Genomic DNA, 14,044 nt, shown 5'->3' with positions numbered 1-14,044 from the left:
TGTTGTTGCAACGTGAAAACAAGTGTAATATAAATATGGCGAGCGAGCGTTTCAGGCTGTGTGTGCACCCGTGTCCGCGCTACATTACGGGCACGGACACACATCAGCTTTGTGTGCAGTGTCTCGGCGTGCAGCACGCCCAAGCCGCTCTTGAGGGGGCGGCTTGCGGTGATTGTGAACTGCTGCCGCTGAGGGTGCTGCGCTCGCGGCTGGCCGTCTTTGAGGAGACCGGTCAGCCTCGTGAGCCCCGCGGTTCTGGGCCTGCGTCTGTTGAGGCAGCGCGGCGCCGTAGATCGTGGGGCTCACAGCGGGATCTGTCAAGAGGATATGGGACTGCTGAGGCATTCTCCCTATCCTCCTCTGACGATTCTGATATCCTCCCGCCCCGTGTGGAAGCCCGCGATGCGGCTTCTTCCCGCGGGGCGGAGGATCCGGTTCTCAGGCTGTCTGATTCTGAGGAATCAGACAATTTGAGGATCGAGGTGGATGATGTGGGGCTTTCGCCACCCCACACACCCGCTATTGAGGAGCTGGTGGAGGTTTTAATCCGCGCTGTGGCCAAACTGAGTTTGGATTGGCCACAAGAAATAGTGGACATCCAGCCACCATCTAAGCTGGATGAACGCTTTTTCAGGCGTCGGGTTCAACCTCCATGGCGGGGTCTTCCTTTTTTCCCCGATCTGCATAACGAGTTGTGTAGATCGTGGGAAAAACCCTTCTCAGCCCGTGTAGCTAATCCCCCAGTACTCGATTTTGCTAATGTGCTGGGGACGGCTGAGTTGGGGTATGCAGCGTTGCCACAGGTGGAAGAGGCGCTTGCGGGCCACCTCTCACCCGGGGCCGCTGCATCATTGAAGGCTCCGTCGCTGCCCACTAAACCTTGCCGCGACACGTCCAAGTTAGTCGGCAGGGCTTTTAGTGCGGCAGGTCGAGCTGCTGGTTGTCTGCACACCATGGCGGTCCTGCAGGCATACCAAGCCGACCTCCTCAAAGAGCTGGATGAGGGCGAAGGACCATCTCCGGATGACTTCACCGAGCTCAGGAAGGCAACGGATTTGTCTCTCCGCATTACCAAAGAGACGGCTCGCGCTGTGGGCCGCTCTATGGCTGGAATGGTATGCGTTGAGAGGCATCTCTGGCTGACGCTGTCGGGAATCAAGGAGAGCGAGAAACATTTTCTCCTTGATGCTCCGATCTCGCCTTCTGGCCTCTTCGGCGGGGCAGTGGATACTGTCGTCGAGAGGTTTCAGGAGGCGAGGAAGCAGTCAGCCGCCTTCCAGAAGTTCTTCCCTCGCCGCTCGGGCTCTGCAGTTAGAGCAGGCTCGGGTGGGCAGCCTGGACCCTCATCCAGCTCATCGCACCGCGATGTGCAGAGGCAGAGTGTCGTCTCCCGCGCCCCTCCCGAGGGAGCTTGGCAAAGGAGGCGGCGCTCTCGCAGGAAGCCTTCTCAGCCTAAGAGCGACCTGAGGGACGTCATCCAGGCTAAGAAGGCTCCCAAGCGGTCCTAGCTTCGACAGGACCGCTGAGAGTCGTCGCCCACAGGGTGGAGCGATCGAGGTCGTTTCCACTCTGGGACTCTCGGGGAATCGTTGCTGCGCTCCCGCCGTCCAAGACGTTTCGGGCCGCATCGGTTCCCTGCGCGCGCGCACTGAACCAGTCGCCTCCATTAGGACTTGCGACAGTTCAGCAGCCGCGTGCGCCTCACGGACCTCTTCCCCGACGACACCCTGCCGGTCAGCCGCTTCAGGGCGTTGGGGTAGAGGCTCGAATAACACCCGAGGCTGGCCTCGAGAGGCTAGTTCCCTTAGTAGATTATCTCGGCGCATGGTCATGCCTTCCGGGTATATCTGCGTGGGCCCTGCGTACTGTGGAACGGGGTTACAGACTGCAGTTCGGTTTCCCTCCCCCGAAATTCAACGGGGTGGTTCGAACTGTGGTCGGTCCCGAGCAGGTGCGGGTGATGGAGCAAGAAGTACGCTCTCTGCTGGTCAAGGAGGCTATAGAATATATTCCTCCACCAGACAGGGAGTCCGGGTTCTACAGCCGGTACTTCATAGTTCCCAAGAAGGATGGGGGGTTGCGTCCAATTCTAGATCTCAGGCACCTGAATCGGTCTCTGAGGAGATACAGGTTCAGGATGCTCACAATTCCAGCCATCGTGACTCAGATCCAGTTCGAGGACTGGTTCGTCACGATAGATCTGAAGGACGCATACTTCCATATCTCCATCCTTCCAGCTCACAGGAAGTTCCTGCGGTTCGCTTTCGGGGGCGAAGCGTACCAGTATCGGGTTCTTCCGTTCGGCCTAGCTCTCTCCCCTCGCACCTTCACGAAGTGTATGGATGCAGCACTGGCTCAGTTGAGACTCCAGGGCATCCGTATACTCAATTATATCGACGACTGGCTGATTTTGGCTCAGTCGTACGATATGGCGGTTCGACATCGAGATGTCGTTGTAGCCCACATAAGGTGCTTGGGTCTCAGACTCAACACGAAGAAGAGCGTGTTGACGCCCTCCCAGAGGACTACGTTCCTGGGGGTTGTATGGGATTCGACGCTGATGCGGGCACAACTGTCCCCCGCACGCGTGGAGTCCATACTGGCGATGGTCTCGAGAGTGAAACTGGGCCGCAGCCTCACTGTGAAGCAGTTTCAGAGACTGCTGGGTCTCATGGCAGCAGCAGCCAACGTGATTCCGTTCGGTCTGCTCTACATGATCGAGACCCCTCCAGTGGTGGCTGAGAACCAAGGGGTTTTCCCCCAGGGGGAATCCTTTCCGCATGATCAGGGTAACGCGCAGATGCCTTCGTTCCCTCGTCATGTGGAAGAAACCTTGGTTCCTGTCCTAGGGGCCAGTGTTGGGAGCGTCGTGTTGCCGGAAGTCCGTTTCAACAGACGCTTCCCTCACTGGTTGGGGCGCGGTCATGGAAGGCCGCTTTTCCAGGGGTCTGTGGGGGACCCGGCATTCTTCCTGGCATATCAATTGCTTGGAAATGCTGGCGGTCTACAAGGCTCTGAGGAGCTTTCTCCCGGACCTCCGCGGCCACCATGTCCTGATACGATCCGACAACATGTCGGCAGTATCGTATCTGAACCACCAGGGGGGCCTGAGGTCGCGCCCTCTTTGCAGACTGGCGCATCAGGTCCTTCTGTGGTCCCAGGGGAAGTTGTCATCCCTCAGGGCGATGTACATTCCCGGGGACCAAAATCAGGGAGCAGACATCCTGTCAAGGCAGGGGCTGAGGCCCGGGGAATGGCGGCTCCACCCCGAGGTGGTGGAGGCTATGTGCGAGCGGCTGGGCCCGGTGGAAGTGGATCTATTTGCGTCTCGAGAGACGTCCCACTGCCCGCTGTGGTTCTCCCTCACTCATCCGGCCCCTCTGGGGCTGGATGCCATGGCACAGACGTGGCCGAGGCTGCGTCTGTACGCTTTTCCCCCGATTGCTCTGCTCCCGGGAGTTCTGGAACGTGTCCGCCGGGAGGGCGTCAGCCTTCTCTTAGTAGCACCCCGGTGGCCCACTCGGGTATGGTTCTCCGACATCATCGACCTGCTGGACGGTCCCCCATGGCAGGTCCCTCTGAGGAGGGATCTGCTGTCTCAGGCCGGGGGTACGATTTTCTACCCACGGCCAGAGGTATGGGATCTCTGGGTCTGGCCCCTGAGGGGGCTCAGTTCCTAGCAGAGGGCCTGTCGGCAGGTGTTGTGGAGACCCTACTCAGTTCCAGAGCTCCATCCACCAGGAGGTTGTACAGCCTAAAGTGGAATGTATTTTCCACTTGGTGTAGAGAGCGGGAGGTGAACCCAGTTAACTGCCCAGTGGCTTCAGTGCTGGAGTTCCTTCAAGACCGCTTCTCCGCCTGTCTTTCCCCGTCCACACTTAAGGTGTATGTGGCTGCCATTGGAGCTTTCCACGCACCTTTAGGTGATGCGACGTTGGGAAGGCACCATCTGGTTGTACGCTTCCTCCGTGGGGCTCGGAGGATGAGGCCTGCGGCTCATTCCAGGGTCCCAACCTGGGACCTGGCAGTGGTGCTCGAGGGGTTGGCTGAGGCCCCCTTTGAGCCGCTGGAGTCGGCTGAGGCGAGAATACTGACCTTCAAGGTGGCTTTTCTCCTTGCCATCACTTCTCTGAGGAGAGTGGGGGACCTCCAGGCCTTGGCGGTCACGCCGACTTGCCTGGAGTTTGCCCCTGGCATGGTTAAAGCCATCTTGCATCCCAGCCAGGGCTACGTGCCCAAGGTGCCATCTAACAGGGCAAGGTCAGTGGTTCTCCAGGCATTCCATCCTCCACCTCACGTGACGGCGGAAGAGAGCAGACTTCACCTCCTCTGCCCCGTGCGGGCATTGAGGATTTATCTGGAGAAGTCTGCTCAGTGGAGAAAGTCAGACCAGCTGTTGGTGTGTTTTGGTTCACCCAAGAAAGGGCTGCCTGCGTCAAAGCAGACGATTAGTAACTGGATTGTCCAGGCTATAGCCATGGCTTATCGGGTGCGCAACCTGCCTTCACCCTTAGCCGTGAGGGCCCATTCTACCAGGAGCATGGCCTCCTCGGTAGCCCTCCTTTCTGGGGCCTCTATGCTAGACATCTGCGAGGCAGCTGGGTGGGCCACTCCTCACACCTTCATTCGTTTTTATAGTCTGCATCTCCCTGAGACGCCTGGCGCGAGAGTGCTCGCCACCTAGTTGTGCCTGGTTCCAGCTTCACACTGGGGTGGGTATGATTGGTGCGGGATAGTTGGTACTCGTTCCCCAAAGTGTCGTCACGATGACGCAGTTCGAGTTCCCTCGAAGGGGAACGTCTCGGGTTATGACTATAACCCTTGTTCCCCTCGAAGGGGAACGAGACACTGCGTCTCGTGTCCACCCAATCATCAGAGCGCTCGCTTCATCGCAAAGAACGCTATCTCTGTTTCGTTCAGACGTCTCTTCGTATCTTCCGGGTATGCCGTCACATACGACGTCATCACGCAACACCAATCGGATTGGGCTGATTTTACAGTTTCTTCAGACGCTTTACGCGAGGGGCGTTCCCCAAAGTGTCGTCACGATGACGTAGTGTCTCGTTCCCCTTCTCGGGGAACAAGGGTTATAGTCATAACCCGAGACGTTTTTATATATATTTTTAGGTACTTTTCAAGTGATTTTTTATGTATTATCTTTGTCACAGACCCAAATATTCCATAAATATGAATTATGTAATATTTATTTATTTTATATTTAGTTATTCAGTTGTTGTTGTTGTTGTTGTTGTTATTATTATTATTATTATTATTATTATTATTATTATTATTATTATTATTATTATTATTATTATTATTATTATATTATTATTATTATTATTATTATTATTATTATTATTATATTTCCACTTCCAATAAATTGTATTGTGCATTATTTTATTTCAGTGTAATGTAAAAAAAAAAAATACACACAAAGAGAAGAACTTGCTGGCCGACTTTCTTGACATAAACCAGGTTGATGAAATAATTAGTCCTGCAGGAATTTGTGTGTCCTGGTAACTAGGCCTTTAATTACTTACAGGTAATCTAGATATGAATGTATGATTCATATTCATACTGCTTACATCCTGTCAGTTCACAATAGAAGGCACAATGAAAGCTGAAGTGGTCATGCACTTTTCTCATCGATAATTTCAGGTGTGACATTTACGAACAAAGAGTCACATGGCCTAACCTTTCACAAATAAGAGAGCAAGCATGTTGAAAAATTACAGTCTGGCAGTGGCAATAAATCAAAACTTCTCCGCAGATATCACATCTTTACCACAGTTGTGAAAGTAGCATAATGCAACATTTTCAAACCTTTGTATAGCATGTAAATGCATGAAAAACATGAGATATGAATAATGTAATGTGTGGAGAGAAGACGGCACCTGTACTCTGTGCAGCTTTAACCAGCCCCTGCCTCAGCACCTCTCGCACCCAGGTCTTGACATCTAAACTTTTCCCACCACCAACCACTGACACCACCAGGTTGGGCTGTGCCAGTTTCCAGTGTTCCCTCATGATATTGAAGACCCTGGAAGGTTCTGTGGTGCTGGAGAGACGCAGAAACTGGATAAAGAGAAGGGGAGTGAGAATAAAATGGGAATCAAAGGTTAAAAAGCCACTGGAAGTTACAAAAACAAGCTACTGAATTGTTAAATGGGGTTGTTTCTTCAACTATGGGCAATTTTGATGTCTCAGGAGTTGATTGCTATTAAAACAGGGTTTTTTTTATATAAAGACCAAATTTAGGGTATGATTACACGACAACAATTGTACGATAACAATATAATTTTCAAGTTTACATTTTAAGGCCCCCAAAATGCTGTCGTTGTGTAAATGAAGTGAACGGCCAAAGCGCATAAAAAGTTTCCCGTTTTAGTTGAAAACGGTGTTGTTCAAACGGCCCCTAAAACTGTATACTTTTTACCATGACAATTAATGTTGCAGCTTTTTTTTTTTTTTTTTTTAGATTGTCTTATTTTGCCCTTGTCAGGATGAAAATGTTCTAAAATGATTAATTATTTTAAACAAAAAGTGAAAACATAAACAATTTCAATAATTATAAATAGATGGGGAGTAGATGGGGGCAATCAAATGTAAAAAGAAACTGAAAATGACAAAAACAAAATTCAAATTTGGATGGTTGTTTCTCCATCTACTGGAAATGTTTATGTGCCAGGGGTTGATTTTTATTAAAGATTTTCTGTTATATGAAGGCCAAATTAAAATTGTACAATATTTATTTTTGCTGCTTTTAAAATGCTTTTTATATAAAGATTTTATTTCACCCTGGTCACCGACTATTCATTTATTATTATTATTAATTTAATTATTTAATATTAGTGCTGGGCAAATTAACGCGGGCGATTAATTTTTTCAGTTTAACGCATTAAAAATATTTAACGCAATTAACGCAGCGTCCGTTTTTATATCCATTTTTGCCCAGTGTTACATTATATGATCACGCTCTTATTCATGTAAATGCTTTTAAACAATCTAAGCGCGACAAGACACAAGAGAACGCGCTGTCGGTCAATGTCCTGTCTGTGTGGGTGCGTCTCAATCCGCTCCCTAGTTAGTCAGGGCACTGATCAGGGAGTCGTCCACATTCATGTAGGCCTACATGATATACTGATTCACCACCTAGAAAGCTAGGGAGCTAATCGAGGGACACACACACACACACACACAGAGTTCTCTTTCGCTCTTGAACTAAAAATAACAACAGCACAGGGAATTTTGCCAAAATGCCAGTTTTGTCAAGTATTCTCATATTAGGAGTCTTAAATTTGAAAAAAAAAAAAAAAAAACATCTTAAATGAACTTAAATGAACGCAGGACAGCGCGTCAGATCCGCTTCATGTTCGGCAGCGGTCAATCTTAAAGTGACAGCAGCACTGATGAAGTCTCATTCAAGGTCCCGTTTTTCGTGTTTTTTTTGAAGCTTTGATTGTGTTTACAGTGTACAATATAACATGTGTTCATGTTTCATGTGTAAAAAAACACAGTATTTTTCACACAATTTACTTATCTGTATACCGCTGTTTTCACTGTCCTCAAAACGGCTTGAAAGATTTCCCTGTTCTATGAAGTCCCTCCTTCAGAAATACGTAACGAGTTCTGATTGTGCCAGCGGTTCCCGTGTTGTGATTCGACAGCAGCTTAGGGCACGTTGCCCGGAAAGGTCACGCCTCTTACCATAACGGGGAGATGAACGCGCTCAAACTACAGCCCCTGAAGGCCAAACAAAGGTGATTTGACTCCGGGATGAAAATAACAGCGTCTGGACGACATGGCGACAAACGCAACCGAACCGAACCGATCCGAACCGAACCGAACCGAACGCAACACTTCCTCTTCTCCACGACGGAGCAACAAGACCACGCCCCCTTTTTTGCGTATTCTTGTGGGTGGAGGTTAGTCAACAAACTGTTCTACTGACGTAATTAAAGCAGGATGTACAGGGATGTAGTCCAAACCGGCCGTTCGCTGTAGGCTTTGAAAGGGAACTTCTGTTAAATAAAATATCTCGCTTGGCATTGAACTTTGAGCTTTATAATTTTACAGGTATTATTTATGCTCTAACAGCAACATTACACACTAACTAAAGTTTGAAAAATGGGATCACGAAGAACAGGACCTTTAATGTTCACCAAAGAACAACGGGAACAGAGAAAATTGTAGCTTTAATGATGATTAATCTATATTTCATTTATTATTTATGCAGTTAAGAAAGGTGTTGATAACTGTATTGAATTTCTGTGTCTAACAGGGAAGGCCATGGGTAAATATAACATTTATTATAATGGGTTTATGTAAAGATTGTTTTAAGTTCAATTAAATTAAAAGTTTTTATTTTTTAAAGCCTAATAAATGTTGAAATTGGTAGCTTTCAGTTATACTGTAGCCTAATGTAACGTCATTAATGTTTCATTAGTAGAGACATTAGTATCAGTGTAACTGGCCTTCATTCATAAAAAGATGCCAATACAACAAATATTTAAAATATGCTGTCTTTAAATAGTTTCTTCATTAATTTGGAGAGTAACTGAAATTATTACAATATCAAAATATTGAAAACTCCAATGTTTTTTTAATTGCGATTAATCATGATTAATTACAGAACAAATATGATTAATTAGTTAATTTTTTTAATCGATTCACAGCACTATTTAATAATAATTATTCCAAACAAAAGGTGAAAACAAACAATTTCAATAATTATAAAGAGAAGGGTATGATCAAAAGGTCAAATTAAAACTGTACACTTTTAGATTATTTTATCCTCATCACACACCCAAAAGTTACTTCATAAAATATTATTTAATATGAATTATTTTAAACAAAAATTTAAATAAATCCTTTCAATATTAAGTGCCCCCTCCCAAAAGTTGGTGTACTTGTTTACCAAAATGTATTTTCTATAATCTCATTAATCTCTAAAATGTTTCCCATGTGATCCAAATCACTAATATCTGTAAATGTATAGCTCATATACAGCCCATCCACAATGGAGAGGAACTCACATGGCTGTGTCTCTTGCCGGTCCCAGTGAACTCCAGCTCTCCAAAGGCATCTGTGGGCTGTTCAGAGGAGTGCTGTGCGCTGTCCCAGAGACTGACGATGGCTGTGCTGAAGTTATCGCCCAGGGCCACTGAGGGGTGTGTGTCCCGCGTAGACCCACACTGACACAGACCGTCACTGCTACAAAACAACAGACAGAGGATCTGTCCTACTGAAGGAATCTAACACGAGATAATGAATACTCACCAAGTCCGACATCTTACCTGGAAGTGTCCTCGACAAATGTTGTGCACACTCTCTTTTTAAAGTAATCTGGAATCCAGCTCTGAAATCAATAACAGAAATAACTTAATTAATGCACTAAAATGACAGCTACTGTCAGTGTTGGGGAAAGTTACTTTGAAAAGTAATGCATTACAATATTGCATGACCTTAAAAAGTAACTAATTGATGAGTAATGTGTTACGTTACTTTTGCGTTACTTTTTCTCACCTGGCCTGGAGTTTTTAAATAACGAAAAAAGTTATATTTTTGTGCAAATGTGTAGCGAATGTAGCAATTATGGGCGCAGAAATCTAGATGAAGGAATCTCCAAATGATTCGATCAAATGAACCAAAGCCCAATTCAGCTCCAGACCCCAGGAAATCGACCATCGATCACGAGAGAGATGGAGGCTCGATTCTGCCCGGAGCTACCAGTTGTAGAAAATAATTAACCGACTTCCTATGGACTTGTGACCAAAACTTAGTTAGCTTGCCGGTTTGTATATCCCTCTCGTGAAACACTGCGTGTCCCAGTGTGATTTAAAGGAGAATGATTTGAACCCAAGCAAAGCTGTCATTGAAAGAATCAACAGTAAAAGAAACCCTGTTGTTTTATATGCACAGACAGATCAAGCGTGTTCCTTGATCGATTTATTAAGGCCTTATATGTATTTATAGTTATTAATTCAGTGCGTGTTCCACTGTAATTCGAAGCTATATCTTCCCTGTGCTAGACAGTTAAAAGCTTGCCGGTTTGTATATCCATCTCATGAAACACTGCGTGTCCCAGTGTGATTTAAAGGAGAATGATTTGAACCCAAGTAAAGCTGACATTGATATAATCAACAGTAAAAGAAACCCTGTTGTTTTATATGCACATAGATCCACCGAGATCAATAGTGTTCTATTTACAGCGCAAAACTGTAACATTGAACTGTAACTGTAAAGTTTAATCTCACTCTTAACAAACTGAGTGAAAAGCCCCACAGAGCAAAACCAGCTACGAGTGGTGTTCCTTATTTGATTTTCATTGTTGAAATGTGCCGACGTTTCACGTAATACACTCGATTGCACGTGCTAAACTTATGTGTAACTTTACAGGGTGAAAAGCGCTGACTTTTGGAGTTACTCCTAACTGTATACCTTGTCTGCAATTCCCATGTTTGCCGCTAGCGTTTGCTTGTCGCCATAGTCACGACTGCGGCACGGAAGTCAACCAGCGCTTCCGGATAAACTCAGCGCATGCGCAGTGCGTCGAAGCCATATTTGTAAACAATACGGTAGCTAACAGCTACTGACTAAGCTAATCGAAGCAGTTGTTTACATTGAAGCCTAATTGCTAAAGCTTTAGCATTAGTTTCAGGTATCAACCGTATTAACATACGTGTAAATACAGTGTCTATTTGAGCCACGTTAAAGTGATTTAACCATTTAAACACTTCAACTTTATGTACACCTGTTGGTCTTTTTTACTTTTCTCTTATCTTTCTAATACATTACGTTATACTCTACTTTAAGGGAAAATATTGGTTCACAATTGTTAATCACTTTACCTACATTTTACAAGATACTGGTTTGCAATTATTAATTGTTAAGTTTGAATTTAATGAAAGAAAAAAATTCAAGATTCATTCCTCAAAGTCATGTAAAATGATTTTAAAGTTATTCTAACTATTCTGGAATTTACTCATTTTCAGAATTTCTGAATTTCTCATTGAGATCCAATTACTTTAGGTATTTGTCTGGAACTTTAGAAGTTCAAGTGAACCACTAAATTGATATCTATTACCAAAACCTTTTGGACTCACACTTATTCATAATTTTATTGCGTTATACCCTCCTTTATCCTCTCTTCCTATTGTAGCTATTCACTTAGCCACTCTATTTTATTTACTAATTTTTCTCTTTATTTAACTTCCCTTTTTGTAACCTAGCTTGGGAGCAACACACCTGAGCCTCAATAGGAGACAGTGCCAGATTCCTACGAGTTTCAAAATAAATCAGAGACAATCCTCATTGACTAAATATTTATTTTGTGTGATTAGTTGACCATCAACTATCAATTTTATACTCGTAGTCAGACAAAGGCTTCAGAGCCATTTGCGGGGCCGGATCTCCTAGCTTTCCTCCCTTCTCCTCACGTCTTCCCTGTTCTGTCCTGCTCTATTCCATCTTATTCTTCATATTTATAGGGAACAAGCCTGGAAGAATCATTGATCATTTCTAAAAGAAAGAGAAAGATAATCCTACCCAGAGAAACAAACCAGTAGGCAATTGATTGGTAATCAAACCCTCCTTTGTTCTCCATACTTTCCCTGCATTTGTAAACGCATTTTAAAATTTTGACATATCCAAGTTCATTTAACAGAGACAAGTGTTGAGCCACCGTCGCCTTCAACGCATCCCTGCATAAGCGGTCCGCCTGTAAAGTGTGTGGCGTCAGTCCTGTCAGACTAAGAAAAGAGGTATCAGCATTATTATTGTATTATTTTACTCTGTAACATAAACAATAATATTGTTTCCGTTTTGAAAACAGATTTTCAGTGATAAGAAGTATTTATTAGAAAAAAAAATTTTTCTCCCAGTGAGTTATTTTTGTTTCTTTCAATTTAAATTTCTCTCTTCCTCCCTTACTAAGCTGATTGACATAGTCCTCGCATCACGATTTGGAAACAGCTTTTCATTGATAGACTTTTCTTTTTAGGAAAAAAAAGAAATTCTCCAAGTGAAAAGAAAATTGTTTCAATCTATTTGTTTTAACCCTTTTTTCTCTCTTTCCCTTACCTAGTTGAGTGACAAAGCCTTCACATCACTAGCCTACCTGTCTACACTGTAGGCATGTGCCGGTATCAAATTTTCATGTTGCGATTAATTGCTGAAGCTTTTATCACGGTATACGGTATTATCACGATATTGAAATAAGTTGCAAAAAAAGTGTTGTCATACTATAACAGGTTAAATCACTTTCTTATAACAAAAGAACCAAACATTTAAATACAATAAAGCAAGACACAAAAATGTATAAAGTAAACAAATATTTAAAACAGATTAAAGTGCAAAAGAATTATAAAGAACAATAGGTATGCTGAAATGTACATTTAACTAAGATTAATACATGCTTTAGAAGTATTTTTCATTGTCAGTTTGTTAATGAAGGAACTAATGTTAAATACTGGAGCCTTGTAAAGTGTGTGATTGAACAACAGTCAGAACATATTCAAACAATATCTAGGGCATGTAATTTAGTCCAGATTAAAATATAAAATGCAAGTTTGAAAATTAATAGCCTTAAGTCTTTAAGTATTATGTATTAGGTTGTGTGATTACTGGGGAAACGGCTGCATTTCTGCTGTTCCGTCAGCGCCCTCTGCTGTCGAAGAATGAATGTGCACTTCAGCGTGTCTCCTCATTCCGCCATGTGCTCGGCTCATGCACGGTCTATTTACATCAGTGCGCGTTCCTCTTTGACCTGTTTTTCATTTTAAACGGTTGATGGGTAAAGTATTCTTAAAATTAATTCTAAAAATCTGAATAATTCGTAATAAATAATTATTCACAGTATTTTGAAGTCCCACGATAACAATATTGTGCATGTTCATTATTGCGGTATATCGTATTACCGTTTACCGGCACATGTCTACTACACTGAGACAAACACTTAGTCGTCACCACACACCACTATTGGTGTACAATCACTGAAACGACACTTAGCTGTTCCACCACACATAGGCTTATACCCCACACAGATCTGTGTCAGTCTCTTCTCCCAGCGTGCCAACATGTCGCAGACGACAAACCCCACTGCCCAAGGGGAAGATGTGGACGCCTGTCTCAGAGGCACTACAGACTGCCTTACACCAAAGACAATTGAACTGTTATTATTTTTAATAATAATCATGATTCTGAGAAGGTTCCTGACACATGATTCAAGCCAGAACAACAACCACATGGAACTAGCCAAGATCACCTGTTCCCTAACACAGCCCAGCTGAAACTAAGCGACAAGCACATCATCCACCTTCAAGAGGAGCTGACACGTGCCCAAAACCGCATAGACAAGCTGGAAGTGAAAGTCCAGGACGACTTCAAGCGTCAGACCACTGAGTTCCTGAGAGAGCTGATGCACACTCAACGCTGCACAGACCAGCTCAATGCTAAAGCTCAAGACAAACTCAAAGTGTCAGACGAAGCGGAGCAAGAAACAAAGAAACCAGTTGACAAGCTCCAAGAAGCCCTTGCAGTCGCTGAACGCGACAAACAAGAGTTAAAGACTGCACATAAACACCTGTTAAACCAACTCCAGTCTGCTGAACATCAGCTAGAGAAAGCCAATGCTGATATTAAAGACCAGAACTCTAAAATCAATGCTCTGGAAGACCACCTTGAAAGGTACAGCACTGAGATGGACCATCTGATCCGACAGCGAGACGACGCCAACGACAAGCTCTACGCGGTCAGATATGAACTCAATCATGCTGTCAAACAGAGACCAGAGCCAAGAAGGGAGAGAACTCCCTCAGCATCACTACTGCTGAGTAGAACGCAGTCCCCATTCCAAGAACTGCCACACAACGGAAGAAGTGAATGGCCACAACCCAAAACGTCACCGACTTTCACCACAGAACTTATCCCGGCCAACAAAAGAGAGCTCATCCAAGCAGACTCCGAACCTGCACAGAAGATGACCTTTGAAAACCTTGACAAGCTCGCTAAGAACATCACCCAGTTCAACCCAAACTCCACGGAG

General features: G+C 44.8%; 1 protein-coding gene across 1 annotated transcript in view; it reads right to left on the bottom strand.

Annotated features, from left to right (window-relative positions):
• LOC307144221 (transient receptor potential cation channel subfamily M member 4-like) overlaps nucleotides 1–10,458 on the bottom strand; it is a gene marked incomplete at its 5' end in the record, with an annotated part of 85,455 nt that extends 74,997 nt beyond the window's left edge. Inside the window, 4 exons of the mRNA XM_079846326.1 lie at nucleotides 5,895–6,075; nucleotides 9,036–9,213; nucleotides 9,297–9,358; nucleotides 10,441–10,458. Coding sequence (XP_079702452.1) covers nucleotides 5,895–6,075; nucleotides 9,036–9,213; nucleotides 9,297–9,358; nucleotides 10,441–10,458 — 439 coding nt within the window. The remainder of the gene's footprint in view (nucleotides 1–5,894; nucleotides 6,076–9,035; nucleotides 9,214–9,296; nucleotides 9,359–10,440) is intronic.
• Between the last annotated feature and the right edge of the window lie 3,586 nt (nucleotides 10,459–14,044).

This window comes from Gobio gobio (genome assembly GCF_949357685.1).
Source record: "Gobio gobio genome assembly, chromosome: 20".
NCBI lineage: Eukaryota > Metazoa > Chordata > Actinopteri > Cypriniformes > Gobionidae > Gobio > Gobio gobio.
This window is presented reverse-complemented; position numbering and strand designations above follow the sequence as displayed.